Source organism: Aythya marila, assembly GCF_965140915.1.
Source record: "Aythya marila genome assembly, chromosome: 1".
Classification (NCBI taxonomy): domain Eukaryota; kingdom Metazoa; phylum Chordata; class Aves; order Anseriformes; family Anatidae; genus Aythya; species Aythya marila.
In genome coordinates, this window is record NC_139042.1 from 121,699,201 (window position 1) to 121,719,422 (window position 20,222).

Here is a 20,222-nt window from a genome sequence, read left to right on the forward strand (position 1 = left end):
TGGTGCCCTCTGGATAAAGTTCCTCTGGCAGGTACTGTACCTCAAAGGCCATCCACGTGGAGCATCCCCCTGCAAAGACCAGAAAGCAGGGGCAAAGGTGGGTGGACCTGGAAGTTTTGTTCCTAGCCTGCGACCCTGCTGCAGCACCCTCAGTCACTTTGGTAGCCTCAAATCACATATAAAAAGCTGCTTCCTAAACCTTCGGAGAGGAGGACACCTTTCTGGGGCGGAGGAGGGTGAGAGAAGTGCTTAGAGAAGAGGAACCCTGAGCCTGCGTTCATCTCCTGCGTGAATGTTGGGGAATGTGGGGAGACATCGTCAGGAAACGTATCTTGAGCACGTAAATGACAAGTGAAGTAGCAAATGTGACAAGTTCTCCAGCTGAACTCTGAAAGGCACGTTTGGCCCTGTGAACAGAGAAATTTCCCTTAATGAAACAGGAAGACAGCCCGCGGGGAGGCAACTGACAAAGGAGCAGGTGGCAAATGAGGACCGAAGGAAGGATGCACTGGATTAAAAGCACAAGTGTTTGTACTGTGTGTGCGTGGGGAGAAGTATGTCTCTGACTTTTCCAGGAAGGTTCCTTGAATTGACCCAGAAACCCCTCTGAGCACATCCTGAAAACCATCTCCACTCAGGCCATAAGAAACAAGGCTTGGGGCATTCAAACCGCATCAAGGATCGCATAGCTGGGGGGGAAATTATGAGCAATCAAACCACCCCCTGCCCAAGAAATTCTGGGCTGGCAGGAGACGTTTATTTGTTGATTTATTTATACTGCAGTTCTCTGCCTATTCCTTGTTCAGTTTTGTTTTTTAACTTAGATCATCTGACATGTTCGTGAAGAAAGAACATTTCCCCTCTCGCCCCAGACTCTCACAGAAGAACAGTAGAGCTTGGCATTCACTTCTGAATGTCATATGTTTCTTGCTCTCCGGGGTTTCTTTACAATGGTGTCTTAAACTGGCAAAATAATCAGAAACACAGCAAGGAGGAGAGTACAGCAAAGGGAACTGTGGTTCCTTTATGCAAGAGACGTGGGTGGCACTAAGCTTCTGGCTCCCAAGCAATCATAGCGAGGTAAAAAACATGTGCAAAGGACTGCCTCGCTCAGCGGATAGTCCCCATGGGATCTTGGGAAGCATCCATGAAGGGGCTTTTTGAAGGGTATCTGAGAGAGTTGGTCTGTGTTCCCTCACTGGGGAGCTAGCACCCAGGCATCTTGCTGTGGGACTGGGGTTAAAGTACAGGAAGGGGCAAAGGGAGTGAGATGAAGCCTAGTGGGGAGGAAGGCATGAGAAAGCAAAGAATAGGCAGCAGAGAGAGAGAGGGGCTGTGTTTAGTGTGACAAGGCCACCCTGCTAGCATCTCAGCACCAAAGGGATACGGAATGGGCTATGAGCACTGTGTCGTCTCGAGACCCTAGAAAAGTCCTTACAGAGCAAGGGTCTGGCATATTGGAAGTGGATGGCGTGAAGGAAGCCTGGCTTCTGCAAAACACTTTTCATTCTCCAAATGTCAGAGCTTTGTAACCAGGCTTTGCTCAGAGCTTTATGTCCCAGCCTCTGTATGAGGTAACCAGGCCTTGCACTCCAGCGGGCTTTGCTGACCCGTCCCCGCCATCAGGCAGGCGGGCCCAGTGATTCCACACACCATTAAAACAAGATTACATCCTTATCTTTCTGGGTTTAGTGCATGAGCAGAGAGCAAGGGAGTAAAGGAGTTGATTTATGATCTTCCATTTTCCCCTCCAAGATGGGCACGGTTTCTGCCCGTATGAAAAGGAGGGGATATGGTGATTAATTCCCCAGCCTTTAATCTCATGCGGGGCCTACACAGGATTTTGGCACTGCCAGTGGATGTTTGCAGCGAGGGTCTGCTCCTGCTGCAAAGCACACGTGCTTTTAGAAATGACTTCTCACTCCGTCCCCATAAGAAAGCAAAATTACTGTTTTTATTTTTCCCCCTGGGACCCTGGATTGCAGTGATATGGTACGCTCAGTGCCTGTCTGAGACTGTCCCTTTCGTGCCATTTCCACTCTTGCCTCAGCCTGACCCTGTGGAGAAAGGAATCGGTGAACCAAGAAATTCTGCCAGACACTAAATTGTTCAGGGCCGAGACTTTGTGTGGATGTACATAAGTGTTACCCCAGGCTAGCAGACGTTTCAACCAGTTCAGCACAAATATTCCTTTCCCTGTAGAGCAAACTAAGGACAGCACAGGCTGCTGCCAGCCTGGCTGCATCATCTAAGGGTAGGTCAGCAGGAGACACCACCAGCTCTGATGTTAGTTTTGTTAGCAGAGCTTGGTGGGAGAGCCCAGGTGTGGAGCAGCAGTGAGAGTTACAGGCTTCAGGGAAAGTGAATGAGGGGTGCAATAAAGCTGCAGATCAAGCCCAAAGTGCTTCGAGGAGGCATCCCAGCGCCTGTTTTTTACTAGCATCTTAGTATCTGATACTCATGTTCTCTGAAATTCATCCAATTCACCAACCGATGAATATTACTAACATTTCCTGTTGCAGAAAATGCTATTGACAGAGGAAAGAGAATGTCAAGGAAGTAATTTTTAATGGTTATTTATTTATATTGAATGGTACTAGCGCGTTATTAAATATGATGTGAATAGTACAATATTACACCGTTGTCTGTCTTGTAGCACGAGGGTTTACTTCTTTTGGAGGAAAACAGAGTGGACGCTCCTGGAAAATGTATTGGTTTTAGTTGTTCTCATTCCAAGGGTACTCCCTTTGGTCTTCATCTGACCCAGATGCTACGAGAGAACTTCAAGCAAAACATTTCAGGTCCCTGAGACTGATGTCTGCATTTTGGAGGTGAAGGAAAGAGACAGAAGGGAACGGGGGTATGTAGTGTAAGCTCCATAGCGCCACAGCATCTCTAGCAGCAAGCTGTCGGTTGGGTGACATTTCAGGTGTCAGCAAACATTGATCCAAGGCCATGCACCCATTTGGCCTCTCTGCTCTGTGAAAAGCCTCTCCCAAATGGTTCCAGCGGCCATGAAACCTCCCAAGAGAGGTTTTTCAACTTCTTCCTTTTTCCTGGAAGGAGAAGCAGTTGTTAAGGACAGGAAGCGATGGGAAGCAGGCATGGGCAAGCAGGTTGCTCTCACTGATTTACTCTGTCATTTGACCAAGGTACCTCACATCAGCTATCTGTAACTTTGATGCTTTTTTGTGTTTTTTTATTACAACAAAGGACCTGCCTCTCAGAAACACGGAAACACTTTTAAGGATATTCTGAAGAAGCATCACTAAAAATTTAGCATATTGGAGTACAAGCAAAATCCGTAGCTGCTTATATAATGAAAAAGCCTGTTCACACAGGTTTTGCTTAAAGTGCAACATGACGTGTACAAGCAAAACATCCTATGAAAAGCTGAGAAAGAACTGTGGTGGCCAAAGGCCTCTGAAATGTCCACCCTACTAGAAAAATGTGCCGCCTTCCCCCCCCCCCTCCCCCAAAAAAACAGAGGGACAGCTCTGCTTGTCAGTGGTGACTGAAAGCCTCTGCAGTGCCTTCACAAGGATTAATGCTGCTTTCCTTGATAGAAACCCTGGGGATTGTTTGGTATCACTCTGTCACACCAGTACATGCTCTTCCCCTTCTTGAGCCCTGCATTTTCAAGGCTAAGCTTCCCAGCCACACGGTTGCATTTTAAGCCAGGAACTGGTGCAGGTCCCTGGAGTTAAGGAAGGGAGAAGGAGGAGAAAGAGCAAGCAAGAATGAATCTTGTTAAATGGTGAGGTACTTCTCTCAGTCCCTCATCACATTCAGGACTGATTGGAGGTGAATTTACACTTGGAGGGAGGGAGGGAGGGGAAGCTCCTTCCCCTGGGACATCCAGAGGCTCTTGCACAAACTTAATTTCAAGCTCTATTGAAGATGGTGTTTGTCTTTTTTTATTTTCCTATGCATTCATTTAATTTCTCAAGCAGACGTGAAAATGAGAAAGGCAGACCTTTGACTGCCAAGACAGCCCTGTTCCTGCACCTTACAGATCCAGTCTCACATTGTTTTCCTCTATCAGTGCCCTCAATACATCTGTGCACAGGGGTTGCTAAAATGCTTGCCAGCTCCCTTTCATGCTTCAGTGGAGACAGGTTGGATTGTTGGTGTTTTTTTTTCTTTTTTTTTTTTTCATTTAAGCAATCCAATTCATTTTTAATTCAAATCCCCCCCGGCATTCTACGGCAGGTAAAAAATAGGAGTGCAGTGACCTTGAAAAGACTTGGGCTTGCTGGCACCACAGAGTTCTGATCTGCATTCAGCTCTCCAGTCCACGCTTGCTCTTTTGTGAGGAAAAAAAGGCTTCTGGTGGTTTCTGATCCACCCATTTTGGTGACAATGGGAGAAGGGGAATGAGAAGGATCATGATTCTTGCATTTGGTTTTGGAAGAATCTTGAAGGAAATGTTCCTGGAGCTTCAGCTCTCCCAGCCAGCACAGAAACATGTGTTGTTTGGCTCCCTCTGTGCACAGCTGATGTGGCTAGTTACATGTTAGTTTCCCATGTATATGGGAAGCATATATAGCATGTATATGTGCACAGGCTGAACTGAAGTTTGGTGCAGGCTGTTGCCTTTCCAGCTGACCTTGTTGTGCCCCAGAACAGGCACAAGGTGACAATTTTTACAACACCTGACTGCCATAAGTTAGCAGAGCTGCTGATGCAGATCAGCTGCAGTGTGTCTGGCTTCTCCCTGCCTCAGAAATGGATGCAGACAGACAAGCCTTGCCCAAATTCTTCCTACACCATTACTTCCCACTGTGATCCAAGTGTAAATTCAGGCAGTACCAGCTCCTAAAACAATTAATGCCAGAAAACCCATGTCAGCACTAATATCTTGGTTCCTATGCATGTTTTAGACACAGAGGTTCCCCTGTGATGGATGCAGAGATTAATTCTTTCCCATCCATGGCTTTGTACTCACTGCAGCTTTCAGAAGAGCAGAGGGCATCACTTTGTTTTATGAACATGAAGACAAGCAGGGTGTGTTTGCCATGGTAATGGAGAGAATGCCGCAGGAAGAACACAAATGGTAGAGCTTCAAAGCAGTGTGCAAGAAAAGCAGACTTTGCTGCAGGATTGGGTAGGTTTCAATAAAAACAGACTTAGTCCCAGCAAAAGAAGCGTTAAATACATTTATTCTTAACAACAACAAAACCACAACAAATTATTTTAAATTAAATGTGAAATGGCAATAGTTTACACCCAGGCCTCATGTAATAACAGGTTGTTCTGTCCAGCAGAATAAATGAGATCAAGTCTCTTATAGATGTGTCTCCCGACATCCCTTCATCCAGCTCTGAAGCAGGAGTACTCCCAACACACACGGTACCACCTCTAGCCCCATCTTTTTCCCATGCAACCTCCTGTTGGTAGCTGCTTTGCCTGGTTTGGAGACATGCATGTTGACTGATGAGCCAGCATATGGGACAGCTTTGTCTTGGAATGGGATGGGAGGCTGAGCTGAGGAGGCCTGCCCCTTCTTGCAAGGGAAAAATTTGATTTTTACTACTTTCCCCAGTGCAAACCCAGCTACTGCCTTTTCCTAGATGGCTTCTTACAGAAGATGTCTTTTTCTCTGTCAAAATTAAGTGAAAATGGACAGCACGTTAAATCCATTATTAGAGAAGGCAGAAAGACTGACAGCACAATCACACATGCCCCATTTCATTAAGAAAACAAACAGAGAAGACGGGGGTGTAAAAGCCAAAGTTTTTATAGGCAGTGAGGCAACGAAAGGAGGTTCCTTGCTGTGGCATCTATTCAGGTGAAACACTTCTGTAGTCTCCTGAGATGCAGGTAGAGAGCGGTGCATTTATTTCAGTTGATCAAATCTTGCTCAATTCGGTCATTTAAAGGCAGGACAGTGACTGTGCTGGAAGTGCAGAAGAGCTTTTCCTGTCTCCACCTGTGAGGGAAACTCGGCCATGTCAGGCGTGCTTTCAATCTCTTCCAAAAATCCTGAAAAACACCATTACCAAAAACAGTTACTTCAACTCCACATATGCACACAGTGCACACACCATCCCCTTTCCCTAATAAATCAATATGATTTAAAGAATATATATGTTTATTGTACCATCAGACTGTTTCATGTGCCACCAGGCTGACTGCTCCAAGGAAGACTTAACGGATGAAAACCAATATTGCAGCGCTCGTTTTCAGCATTTTCATGGAATTTTAATTTCTACCCAAAAGCTGCTCGACAGGAATCACGCATAAAGTACCTTGTAAATAAAAAATAAATAAAATAAAATAAAATAAAATAAAATAAAATAAAATAAAATAAAATAAAAAGTTAAAAAAAATAAAAAAAATTAAAAAAAATTAAAAATTAAAAATAAAAAAATGATTTGTGACAGCCCGACACACCAGCGGGTCCCTACCCGCCCCACAGCACCGTTACCCCTCAGGGCCCCACGGCCCCGCCGTGGGGACTTCAACTCCCAGCATGCCTCGCGGCGGCGAAGCGCAGCCGGGCGCGGCCCTTTCCCGCGCTGCATGCTGGGAGCTGTAGTTTCACGGGAAGGGCGGGGGCACGTTAAATGGCGGCCGCCCCCTCCTTCCCCTCCTTAGAGCGGTCGCTGCGGGCTCGGAGCGGGGCTGCGGGGGGCCGCGGGCGGCCGCTCCCCTCCTGGCGGTGTCGGCAGCGGGGAGGGGTGGCACCGGCCGTGAGGCAGAGCCTCGGGAGGTGCCGGTGTGAAGGAGTTTGAGAGCCATGTCCCTGCCTCGCGTCGAAAACCCCTGCTTTCTGCTCTTCCTCCTCGCCTTCCAGGCGCTCTTCATCCTCATCCTGTACCGAGGCGGCCCGGCCGGGGTGTTCCGCGGGCTGTCGGGCTCGCCTCAGGTGCCGGATTTCTCCAAGCCCCACGATGTGTACACCAACCTCAGCCTGCTCGCCCGCCGCCCCGCCGAGGATGCTCTGCCCTACTGCTCGGCCCGCTCGCCGCTGCTGGGTACGTACCGCCTGCTGCTGCCGCCGCCGCTCAAGTGCATGTTTTTCCAGCTTTTCTGCTTTAAAAGTGGTATTCTTCCACTGGCAGAGCTTCACGGTGTTAATTGACTCGTTTTCATTGGTTTCGTGAGGTAAAGTGTGTCAGTGAGCTGCAAACTTTCCATGCCAAGGGGTTGGTTAGATGTTGCGTAGGGAAACAAGTGAAACCAAAGCACAGCGTTAATCCCAAGCTAATAAAGCTTTTATTTTCTTCCTTTGCTCCCCCCTCAGCTTGGTCATCCTACACAAAGTGTGCCCACAGTTGTGCTTTGGGATTTGGATCTCCCTGCTCGCTGACTCACTCCTGGTTTCTTTATTTCAGCCTTATGTCGAGCCTGTAATTCAATATCCATTGATGTTAAGTACTCTAAATATTTAAAGAGAGTGTGTCTTGGCACCTTGCTCTTAGTGGCGATTGCTTTGGCCTGTGACTGTGTGCCATTTAGACCCAAAAACTCCTCCATTAAGCTTAAAAGTCTAAAGATTGCATCCAACTCGCAGCAGGTCAGAGCTGGTCCTGGAGTCAGTGTGAACTCAGCTCTTGCACTGCTAAAAGAGCTCAGAAACTTTGAGCAGATGCAAAGTCCAAGCCCTAAAGCAAGTCTGGTGGTGAAGTGGTTTGTCCGTGGGATTAGTGGAGCCCTTCTAGCCAGACAGCTGAGTTCTGTGAGCATGCACGTGCAGGTGGTTTGGCTATTTCTGCTTCAGAGTCTACAACGCAGTAAGTTACTCTGGTCTTTTTATCTGTACTGTTCTGGTTTCTGTGATTTTTAGGTTCTGCGTGTCAGTAGTCAAGGACTGCTTAGTTGTGCTGGTGTTCTAGGGAAGCAGCTGACTGCAAATGGAGCCCAGTGAGAGCGAAGTGGCTGGCCTTGCTTCGCAGGTGCAAGTACTGTGGGAAACTGTGGCTGCGTTTCCTTCTGTGTCAAGTTGCTTATCTAGGTTTAAGAGCTTTGCTGGGGTGCTCCAGATGAGCCTTTTTTGACTCTTCAATCCTCATAAGGATGTGTGTTCTTTCACAGAGTTTTCTTCCCTCCCCTTGCTGAAGTTCAATGAAACCCATGCAGTATGTATGATGAAGTTGTAAAACTTCTGGGTATGCACTTCAGCACTGTTCTTGGAAACAGCTCTGCTATGTTACTGAAATACTGAAAGTACAGAGTCTCTTTGCACAAGTGCTATTTGTAATGGTCTTAGTGTAGTCTCAGTTCACCTCTAACCAAAACCCATCAATTGTTTTGGGAAGCTACAATTCTGTGTTTCAGACTCATTAGTTTTACGTGAAAGCACAGCAGAAATGTCCTCGTACCTTGCAAACAAAGTGTGATTCTGTACAGCTCATCTGCAAACAATCAGATAAGCAAGAGTAGTGATGATGCACATGGAAGAGGCACATGCAAAGTAAAACTATGCTAAAGCAATCGGTGCTTTCAAAGCTATGAAACCTTTTTAAGACCTCTTTTCCCCATCTTTGGGAGAGTTAAGAAGAGGGTGGGTTGGCCTGCATGGGCTAAAATAAGGACAATGCTAGTTACAGGCAGAAGCAAATGGTAAAGTTGACTAGGAGAAAGAATGAGGCAACGTGACTGTGGAAGTTTTTCCTAAGTTTTGAGGAAGTTTTTACTAACTCCAAAAGTTAGAATTGAGCATGTGAAGACCCTTGCTGTGAAACAATCTATTGGAGCATTGATACAATTCCAGCTTAAGAAAAACAAACATTCTGCTACTGCTAGGTGATATTACCTTTTTAAATACAAGAAATAACATATTCCTTCTGTTATTGGTATATGCCAGACTCCTCTGAGGGTGTTTTGTTATTTTTCCTTCTAGAAAAGCATGCTGCTCTGTGAGGTGCTTGCCCCTCACATTCAGATGTGCCCATCACATAGAAAACAGATGTATAAAGACCTTACAACTGTCTTGATTGGCTGTTACCATCGCTCCTGGGACTGATCTCTCTTGGAAGCATTACATCAGAGAGAGCGATTAATATTAATTTCATAAACCCATTAAATGAGATTTCAAATCAATTCTTGTGGACTCCAGTCTGCAATTCAGAGCTGGTAATAATTCACCGTGTCCACTCCAAAACATGTTAAAGTAACTGGAAGAATGCCAAATGACATAAATATTTCCTGGATTGGGGCTTTTATGAAGTGCAGTGCTTTCCCCACTTATGTATACAGTAGATCAGTTAACTAATTGCTTGAACAGAAGATCAGATTGCAGCTCCATCTGTCTTTTTTCAGCTACCTGAATCCATTTCCAGGGCAGTGGAGTAAGAATTAACTGAAAATGTAATTGCTTAACATCTCTGCCTGGGAAGAAGATCTGGATTTAGCTTTTTAATGCTCGGTGGTGCCCATTGACCCTTTCATGGTCCATAACTCCCAAAGCATTGTACTGGATACTCAATGTCTTCAGTAATACTGAGACTGTTACTTCAGTTCCTTCGAAGTTTCTGTACAAATAACCAGTTGCCTGTTTCCACCTTTGGTTTTGGAAAAAGCAGAGCATTCTTATGCTTGAGTTGCTCTCACTCAAACTTAACCGAGCAGCATTTAAACCCAAAATTTGGTGTTCTCACATTGTGTGTGAGATGCGTTGTTTTTGTCAGTTCATCGTTTCCTCTTACCAGGAAAAAGCTCGATGGCAGATGGCTCTGATTTATTTTTTTCGGAGGGGTACATTACTTCCAGCATGGTGTGTGCTGAATGAGTTAATTTGGCTCTTGAAGCCTTAATAGTCCCATGTTCCATCTGCATCTCTGATTTTTTTGAAATCCTGTCATGCAGTGGAAGAACTTTTTCAGGCCCTTCCTGTAGCAGTTATTCCTTTTCACTCCTGCCACAACCTTTTCATGAGCAGGACCATCTGTTGTGGCACTGAGCTGTTCCTGCTGCCTTTTGCAACGCGTGCTCTCCCACTAGAGCTTCTCTCCTCTTAAAAGGGAAGTGAAGAGGTAATAATGCTGAGATTTATCTTTAGCTGCTGCTGAGGCAGCCTCATGTTCTGTCATTGGAAATTGATGCTTAAATTAAGGCTGTCAGTCTGCTTTTTATTTCTTTTTCATCCAGGTAGTGGTAGAATTATACAATATGAAGTAAAGTAATGCGTAAGTAATATACTGTGTGCTGCTGCGCTTTTTCACTGATATATTCATCCCTGCTACCATTACAGCTTGTTTAGCTTGTGCAAGCTTTACTTATCGAACTCAATTATTACAGCGGCTTATTCTGAATTAAATGTATAGCAAGATGGTGTTTAGAAGTCATGTAGCTCCTTCCTTAAGGTGGAATAGATCTGGTCACAGTTAATGGGTCCCCTGATACTCAGATGTGTTGCCTGGGAATTAAAACAAGCAGGGAGCATGCTGTCCCAGGCACCAGCTGACAATATGGGCAGGGACTTGTATTTATTTCTCTGTGCACTGAGGTTTCCTATCAATTAAACGCTCTCCCTGCGGTGATGCAGGCACAGAAGGAGCTGAGGAACCAGGCTGTGGGGAAAATTGACTGGGTATATCAAGGGGTTGATCTTGTACCTTGTCTGAATTGGGATCCTGTGCTTTCTAGCACGACCAAGGTGGTGTTTTTGTTTTGTTTTTCTTTGTCCTTTCCCAAAACTGAGCTTCAGCTGTTGTATTTTTCCCTACTTGGGCCAGCCTGCAACCGTGCTGTTCACGTGTGGGATTTAATTGGATTACAGCGCAGTAGCTGGTTGTTAGTTGAAACTGGACAGGAAGGAGAGCGGAGAGCCAGAATTTTGTTTATAGCCAAGTTGTAAGGCAGCCAGAGGTCTGGGGGATATGTCACAGGCTTTAACTTTTTTTGTTGTTTTTGCTTGACATTTTGCTGAGTTTCAGAGCTGAGTTTTTTTGGGGTATGGAGCCAGGCAGCTCAGGAGAAGATGACATCTGGAAATAAAATGATAAAATTCATGTGTTATCCTCATGAATCGTGTGTTTGTGTATGCAGGGAGGTGACAGGAGTGAAGATCATGCATGTTATCTCACTCCTTCCCTTGTGTCGAAATTCAGATTTAATTTTGGGGATTTAAGGATTATTGCTACAGAATCTTCCTCTGTAATGCAAATAGCCTGGATTGTGGTAGGGAAAACAAAAACATGCCTTTGTGGGAGAACAAAAGGGATTAATTCCTTTTTTTTATGTTTTCCTGGGAGCAATGATCTGTAGCCGAAATCCAATCTGAAGATAACGTTTCTTCAGCAAGCTCCAGTTGTCATCAAATTGCTGGGTAATGGCGCTTTAGTTAAAAAGAACTGATAATCAGGGAGTTCGTAAATCTGCAAAGCAGCATAAATTACAGGTTTAAAACACTGTTGGACTGAAATGCGGTGGCCTTAGAGGCGGCACAGGAAACTGCCTGCCTAAAAGTAATAAACAATAAATGCGACCTAGACACACGAAACTCAGCGTGGTTCTCTGAAGAACAACTACTCCTCTGCTTCAGATGGGCAAGTACAGCAGCATCCTCCAGTTCCCTGCACGGGGTAACGTAGCCAAAATCAAATTGCTCATGAGTTTATCATGGGCAGAGGCTAATCCTCTAGCCCTTTTTTTGACTGTGTGAGGGATGGGATCGGTGGCTATTCCTACTGATCTTCAGGAAACACTCACATCTGCTCTTTTAGAAGGAAAAGGAGACTGCTACTGGCCATAGGTCTGCCTGTCAGAGATGTGAGGTGTACCAACTTCTGGCTCTGGATGGACAGCTTCAGTCTTACTCCAGAGTTACTCCCTGAGTCTTGCACAAAAACCAGCCAGCCAGTTGAAGGGGTGTTGCTTCCTCTCCATCAGTTACACAGGATGTGGGTGCACGCAGGTTCGGTTCTGTTCTTTGTTAGATTTGTAGCAGAGACTTGCACGTAGGATAGGCTGGAAGAAATGCCCTGTGGGCTCACCTGCTTAAATATGCATCAGACTTGAGACAAACGCGTACTTTTCCCAGCTGACATGAAAGCTACTAAACACCAGGCCTAAATACTTACTCTTTCTCTCCCAGGCTTCATTATCAGACGTTTCAAGAGAGGATAATTTATTTCACTGCTGAAGAGGGAGCCTGGCTTAGAAGATACCGAAAGCTCACTTCAAAACAGTCACAAGATTAACTATGAGCTTGGAAGCAAAAGAAAGTCTTATTTATAGCTGTACAAATAAATAAGTAACTTGTCTCACAGGCTTCTGGAGTAAAAAGTATTTTGTCTTTGAGCAGCATGACTTGCAGAGGATTGTTGGGCCTACTTAGAACCACAATCTTGTGATTGTCAGATCTTAATTGCAATCTAGGTAAAAGGTTTCCTCCTAGCTTATTTAAATGATAGATTTAATCTTGTTTGTTCTGCATTTTTGCTTTATTTTCTTAGAGAAGATGACAGTGGCTGGAAACCACTAAGATACGCTGATTTGTGTGCAAATGTAAATTTTTTTTCCTAATTCTTGAGCCTTTTCTCACTACAGGTATAGGAATAACCATAGCGTGCATTTGTTTGTTTTCATATTGCTATAGTGCAAGACTTGTGTTAACAAAGTGACTGATACTTAATGTTGTTTTTTTCTCAAGCTTTTTCATTCTGAAGAATTCAGATAAAAATGCAGAAAAAAATGTATATTTTAATAAAAATTCCTGAACACAGTGGATGTTTTGCATTTAAAACTGACTCTGAGTAGAGGAACTATCCTATCTAGCTCATATTGCTGCCCCATGCCTATTCCTGTAACTATGAAACATCTCCCTTCTTAGCTCTGCTGTCTGTTTCTCCTAAAATTTTGATAGGAAAGTGTGAATACAGCTCTTGTGTCATGTGATTTTAACATCAAACTGAACTTAAAACTTTTTTTTTTGAGATAAAGCTAACATTGCCTAAACCATTTATGTTTCTTAAATAATTTATATTCATCCAGACTTCAGGCTATTTCCTCCCAACCTGCTGATTATCTTTTTGGATGTCTTTATCCTTGAATCTACTCTGAAAGAGCCTCACAGACTTTTTCCATACGGGCAGCCAAAAGAAAAAGCCTGTCATAGATTTGTTTTCAACTCTACTCTTACAGGGAATACATTTATTCAAGGAGACCATCTAAGTAACACAAGACAGCTTTGCTTGTGCAGCAGGGAGCCAATACCAGGAAAAAGAGAAGCTGGTGTCTTCAGCAGTGACCATTTGCAACTCATCCAGTATTTCTTACACAAAAGTTGAGAAGCATTTATGAGCTTACTTCTGTTTGTTTTTTTGTTTTTTTTTTTCTTCTCTCTCCTTACAGTTGGTCCATTAATCGTCTCCTTCAGGGCGCTCCCTAGTGAAAGAATGATCATCAAAAAAAATCCTTTCGTTCAGTCCGGAGGCCTCTACAGACCACCTCACTGCTTGGCCCGCTACAAATCAGCCATCCTCGTAGCATACAGCAACCAGGAGAAGGACCTTCACCATCTTCTTTACTATATCCATCCTTTCTTGCAGCGCCAGCAGCTCAGTTACAGAATCTACTTGATTCAGCAGGTAAGCTTAAATCAGATCCACCCTGCTGGGGGGAGGCTGAGTTTTCCAGATCAGGTTCTGAGCAAGAAATGTGAATCCTGCAACGTGGAAGCACCGTTTTATGCCTGGGTCAAGCAGGTCAATTATATGCCATCGTACCTCCATGGCTGCTGCTGATTGAAATACCTTACCACTTGTCAAGATCATTGTTCTGCTATTGATTTGTTGTGCTTTTTTTAGTTCCAGAGGGATAAAGCTGTCATTAAGTGGTAACTTGTATTTTCAGCAGTTCAAGAGTTGAATGTGGGCTGTCTGTCAGTGGCTTGTCAGCATAGCTACTGAGTAAAACTGTTGAGACTAAATGCTAAACTCAAATCAGGTATTTTTAGACTGCATTAAATGAAAACATCTGGCTTGACCTTGCTGTGTGCCAGCCTATGCAGGGCAAACAGCCGCGACTTAGCTGATGGGGGACCGGTGTTGCAAAAGATCAGTGGAGAGACAGACAGTTCTGGGTTCATTAATTGAAACTGATAGCTGAGTAGGGCTGAAAGGAAGCTTTTTGTTTGTGGCAGGGATCTGTTTTTCTTATTTCTAAACTTTAGGAAGCAGTAGTCAGGACAGAAGTGTTGATGTGCGTGCGTAGACCTGAAGATTGACTTACCTGGTCTCTACGTCTGTCTTCCTCATATGCCAATGGTGTATGGCCCCTGATGCATCACAGTTCCTGAGAATATTTTGAAGAGAGGAAGTAAAACTTTCAGGGTTTAGGGATGAAGTTTTCAGCCAGTGGTGAAACACTCCAGTGTCATTCAGTTGATGAGGCTTTTACACTAACACCAGTTTGAATCAAACGATCCTCTGGTTTAGGTGAAGCAACTTATGGTGTGGTGTGTTTTTTTTCCAGGTGGGGAATGGTACTTTTAACCGAGCAAAGTTGCTTAATATTGGTGTCCGGGAGGCCCTGAAGGATGAAGATTGGGACTGCCTTCTTCTGCATGATGTGGATCTAGTACCTGAGAATGACTATAATCTCTACATCTGTGATGAATACTATCCCAAACAGATGGCTAGCGCCATCGATAAGTTTCACTACAAGTAAGTGCTTCCTTCTGCTTTGGGATGTTTGTATCCTAATGGGTTCTCTTTCCTCATAGATTGCTTCTTTCTCTGTCCACATTCATGCTGCCTTTAAGATCTGGGGGGTTTATTTTTTGTTTTTGCACTAGTGGCTTCCCCAGGAAGGGGTATGGCTGACCTAAGCCACATAACGTGAACAGTTCCGTGCATGTATTTCCCCGTTCCACTGTTAGCTTAGCTTGGCCAATAAAGGCAATCAGAAATCTGCCAGTTCTTCCCAGGATAAAAGTATGGGGTAGGAGTTACTGGGGTACATGGAAGATGCATGATGCAATGTAGGTATTTGGAACTAACTTGAGAAGTTAATTTTAAAACCAGCTTTACCTTGACCTACTCAGAGGGAGGGGCAGGAATTATGCTGATTTTGCTGGTTCAAGTTTCAGTAAATAATGAGTGTGTCTTAATTCTGGGCTTAAAACTTTCCACAGGAGTACTGTTAAACCAGCTACTCTGCAGCCATCTGCTTCTACAAATATTCTGCAAGGGATGAGATTAATGTCTGTGACTTGCATTGTGTTGTTTGCTTGTTAAGGACTGGTTATTAGCCCTCAATATTGATCCTTTTTTTTTTTTTTTTCCCCCCTTCTCTTTTTAGTCTTCCATATAAGTCCTTCTTTGGGGGTGTATCTGCTTTGACTCCAGAGCACTACATGAAGATGAATGGGTTTCCAAACACATACTGGGGCAGTGGTGGTGAAAACGACGACATCGCTACAAGGTACTGATGCACAGGGCAGACTAAAAACAGAGCCCAGGTGTTGAGTGAAACATTTAGCATTATTCTGAGGAAGAACTAAGATGTGGCTCCTCAACATGCTTGCAGCATCGTTGCAATCCAAATGCTATTGGCATTGGGTGTGATGGCTGTCAGAATACGCTCAGTATCTGACTAATTATTGTGCAATGGGAAGACAAAGCTTTCCTCAGACACTGGGGGTAAAACATCCTAGTGCCTTGACTTGCTCAGGATTGCTTCCAAGGGGTTGTAACTGCCTGTAGCTGACAAGTGATTTCATTGACATAAACAGCCCCAAGGAAGGGAATCTATGAGCCACCCTGATTTTTCTTTCTCTTTATCATTTCCCAAACAGTTGCCAACCTAGGTTGCTCTAAATACTATCTAGTCACCAATACTTGGAATTAAGGAACACAAGGAAGTCTGATTTCTGTGCTGAGCGCTGGAGAAGTCTGCGTACCACTGAGTCAGTGACAGGGAGCTCTGACAGGATTTTTTCTTGTAGGGTGGTTGCCATGGCAGCAGCATGCTATGCAAGTGAATACAATGAGTTTAGTTTCAAGTACTCTGCCTCATGCAAATGGCTTCAAGTACAAAATCATGGCTTGTATCTTCTTTACTAACCTCTGTAGTTGCACTGTGCATCTTTATTGTCTTGCACTGAGGCAAGCTTACAGGGTGGTTTATAAGGCCATTATTGTCAGTTTAGTTTTATGCTTTGTTGGTCCTGAAGACTGTAACAAAATTACAGTTTTGGCAGAGTTTTCTGGTTGAGAACTGTAGGAGGCTTTACAAAGCTTTTCTTTCTTCTGAGAATTGAAATCAGTTTGCTTAACACAAATCCTCATTTTCCTTTCAGGGCTAGCTAGTTGAAATGGTGGATGGTTGTTCAGAGATTTAGCACTTATTACAATAACAGGATGCCTAGAAAACATCTTTAAATTGACTATTACAATGCTGTTCTCAGTACAGCTTTGGCCTCTAGTGTGATTTTTCAAGTACCAGTGGTAAAGTCATCTCAATTAATGCATGAGAGCACAATTCCCTGCAGAAGTGTCTCAGGGCAAGCAGGTTATGTAGATCCCAAAATAGCCCCCTCTTGAAGGGAAATTAGTCCTGCATTGCTATTCTCACAAGTTTTCAGAGAAAGAGGGTTCTAGGTTTGTGGAATCCATAGACAGTGACTTAACTAAAGCTTTATTCATATGCTGAAGTCTCACCTTGCAAAAGCTAGGAATGAGATAGCTGGTTTGGGATAACCAGGTTGATGCCCCTAGTGGGACTGGATTTTTAGGAGTACTCAAGCACTTCTTAAGGTAGAGAGAAAAAACTTACCAGCATCAGTGAAATATCCAAAAGTCCTGCATAAAGATTTCATGCTGGGATACTGCTCATTAAGACAATTAGCAAAAATAGTAATAATTGTGGCTGCTACTTACAGTTGGTGGACTGTGGTACTTAAGTTGGTCCTAGTAAACATCAGGACTTACCTTTTATTAGAATAAAATACTATTTTAATTAGAACTGCTGCTGTGTTAATATCATCAGCTGCAGGGAAATCTGGGTTCTTAAAACAGTAAATGAATGCATTAAACTAATAACCTCATGAAAGAGTTAATATTGCAACAGCAAAGCTAGTTTAGTGCTTTTTTCTTATTGTACATTTAATCAAAATAAGTGGTGTTCAAAAAGCTGCCTTGTCTAAAACCCAAACTGAAATAAGTGTCAGTCAGTGAAATGTAATCATCTGATATCTCCAGCCTAACAAATACTCAGTTCTGTAGCTTCTTTCAGCTTCAGAACATTCCTGCTTCAGTGCAGCTTGCTGTGGTACTAGATCTCAACAGAAGGCAATCAAATGCTGCAAACATGCCAGTTAAATAACCTAAATGAGGCAAACATTCATTCGTACATTTGCAGGAATTGTCTTTGCATAAGCAGTGTCCTGCGATAACAAAGGCTCACTGGGTCTAGCAGCATTACTGGCGATTTCTGTTGGTAAGCTAACAGATGCCATCTGTAATGGATTGCTTAAAGTCACACAAAATGCAGTTCTTAGCAAGTTCTAATTTAGAATTCTGAAGCTCCAGATTGCCTTTTTTTTTTTTTCCCCCCCTCAAACTGTCCTGCAGCTGACCAGGTCACAGTTGCTACATACAGACACCAGAACAGCAATCTTTCTTGAAGGCAGTGCTCTCATCAAGGCTATTTGCAGCAGTGGCACTTCTCAAGAACAGACTTAACTTCATTCTGAAACTCAGGCCTGGATTCTTTCAGAAAGGGCAATTTTTTTCTAAAAAAAAATGGTGATGGAGCTCTAGGCAGTAACAGCTCTGCTCTTACAAGGAAGTGAAAATAATGCTCACTTGTCAGATGCAGGGGAGTTGCTCTTGAAGGCTCTGTATGCTGTTGTTTGTTCCTTGCTTGCTAATCCTCTTAGTACCCTGTCAAAATACAGTGCAGCTGAGAGCATCCTAGTCTAAGCCTGGTCAGAACCTGCTGGAGAGGATAATTTGGCACTGTTAAACTCATTCCCTTCAGCTTTTGCATTTTGCTTTGATTGCATTAACACTGAACATCCTCTCTGCCCTTGACCTTTCCCTAGAGCTAAGCCTCAAAATTACATCCTTATACCTAAACAAACATTTTATTCTTCCTTTTAAAGGATCCAGTTAGCAGGAATGAAAATTGTCCGGACCCCATCTCACCTTGGACGCTACAAAATGATGAATTCCAACAAAGAGACAGAAGAGCCTTGGAGAAGGTAACCCTCTAGAGAGGGACAGGTGGGAAACTATTCCTTGCCTTGCAGCAGTCCGTTACCCTCATCTTCCTCAAAACATGAAGTCTTGTGCCACTGCTTATTTTCTGCTTTCATGCTGCTGTTTAAAGAAAGCTCGTAGTCACCTTGAAGTGAACTGTACTGCTCATGTCTCTGCATTTGAAGGGTAAATGTATTTCTCCTGGTTTCCTACTCAATATCAATTTTTTCAGGGAATACCAGTTTCAAAAATGCTACCACAGTCCATCTTATGAAGAGGGAGGTTTCTGTTTGAAGAGGTTCTTTGTTACAATTTCCAGATACACAAAGCTTGCTTTACAGTCTGCAGATTCAGTGTGCCATTAAAATAAAAAAAACAGCATTCCAGTTTGAGGAGGTGATTAAGGTACATGACAGACCTTAGCAAAGACCCAATTTTGTACGAAAAAGCTGGTAGAAGGTGTTGGGTCAAGTGTGGTGGAGGATCCTCACTGACAGTGCAGATTTCCCTGTCATCTTAAACTCAGGTTTCCATAACAACCCTGTCTTAAGTGTACTTACAGCAGCCTATGTACACCGTTCCTGCAAGCCTCCTTGTTGTATTCCCAGCTCTCTGCTTGCTGCCAGGCTCTTTTTTTTTTTTTTTTTTTGAGTGTAGCTGCCACCCCACCAGTCTCCCTTTCTGATTAGGTTCCGGTCCAAGTTGTCCTCATTTGTAACACCCAGCATGAAGTTCAGATCTGTTCAGCCTCCTCCTTCTCTAAGGAGAATTTTGGGGGGGGCTTTGGCAGCTTTCATCTGCTAATCCCCTGCCCCCTAGAAGACTGTTTCTTCTGTTACTTCTATTTAAAGCATCAGCTGTAAACATCACCTTTGTCCTTTCACCTAACTGCAGCTATTCTTCCTTCTTCAGGTCTGCTTCCCGACACAACACTGGAAAAACATGGAAGGATGATGGAATGAATTCCTTAGAGTTCAAGCTTCTTTCTAGGACAAAGCATCCTCTTTATACCAACATCACCGTGGACATTGGATACGTTCCCCCATTTTCTTAAGAGAATGTGAACAAAAGTGGAGTGTGAGTTCACCACGGCAGCATGCTTACAGGCATTCAGCCTCTACCTCCTGTTCTAGTGCAGAGTCTGCAGTGCCTGAGACTAATCCTGTTGTCTTTCATGCGTTTAACTTTTCTTCTGAGCGTACAGGATTTAGAAGAAAAAAAGGCTTCAGGACTAGGGTATGATAGCTACAAACAGGATCTGGCTTACTGTAGAAGTCCTTTAAAGCACTGTAAAAACTACTGAACCAAATCCACCTGTCATCCCTCAGGCTCTGGGGATTAAGGTCTCCTTGACAGTAAGCTGACCCCAAGATTTCTGGAACCTTTGTTCCATAGCTGGATAGCTCTGTCCTGCTGCTTACGCAAGTGGTAAGTGGGATTCAAGCCATTCCGTCAGCCAGGCCTCTGAAATGCTGTATTTTGAGAAAGAACTCAGTGTTGAAAGATATTACAGTTCTGTAAATACTTCTGTGAATTTGAGTAAAGTTGAGGTGTATGTTTGGATCAAGATTTTCTAGTGTATTTAATAAGAGCTGAGTAAAAGAGGAAGTTGCCCTGGAATCAGATGAAAATAGAGCTTGAATTTGTGGTTGTGTGGCCAGATCAGCAGAGTTTTTACTGTAGGTGTCAGTAATTCACACTGAAAGAAACCCCAGGCTCTCTCCTGGCCTAACTTCCTGCTCAGCATAGGGAAATTCATCTAGTATTTCAGCTGTTGCTCAAACATTAATCATCTCTCAAGGTTGATCTGTCTTCAATATAAAACACTTCTAAGAAATAAAATACTGGAGAAAAAATTTAAATAAAGTCTGTCAACAGTGCAGCTGTGACCCTGGCAGGAACACATTTGTACTTTCCTACCAGTAACACTGATAGTCTTCTTTACACCTTGCCTTTTTTCGTAATCTTTATGTCAGTCAGTAAGTGTGAGATAGGATATTTTACCTTGTTATGCGGAGATCTTACAGTCAAGTTCCTGTTCTCTGTTCACTGAAGAGCTCTATCCAG

The 20,222-nt window shown here is 43.7% G+C and overlaps 1 protein-coding gene across 1 annotated transcript; it reads left to right on the top strand.

Moving 5' to 3' along the window:
• Positions 1-6,578: 6,578 nt before the first annotated feature.
• LOC309884181 (beta-1,4-galactosyltransferase 3-like) lies at positions 6,579-20,003 on the top strand. Its single transcript, XM_082772920.1, has 6 exons — positions 6,579-6,980; positions 13,303-13,538; positions 14,425-14,615; positions 15,253-15,375; positions 18,059-18,157; positions 19,068-20,003. The coding sequence occupies exons 1-6, from the start codon at positions 6,743-6,745 to the stop codon at positions 19,207-19,209; spliced, it is 1,029 nt and encodes a 342-aa protein (XP_082629046.1). The 5' UTR covers positions 6,579-6,742; the 3' UTR covers positions 19,210-20,003.
• The last annotated feature ends 219 nt before the right edge of the window (positions 20,004-20,222 follow it).

Coding starts and splice junctions, on each gene's coding strand:
- LOC309884181 (XM_082772920.1), top strand. CDS start 6,743: ATGTCCCTGCCTCGCGTCGAAAACCCCTGCTTTCTGCTCTTCCTCCTC. Junction 13,539..14,424: donor GAATCTACTTGATTCAGCAG/GTAAGCTTAAAT, acceptor TTTTTTTTCCAG/GTGGGGAATGGTACTTTTAA. Junction 18,158..19,067: donor ACAGAAGAGCCTTGGAGAAG/GTAACCCTCTAG, acceptor TTCCTTCTTCAG/GTCTGCTTCCCGACACAACA.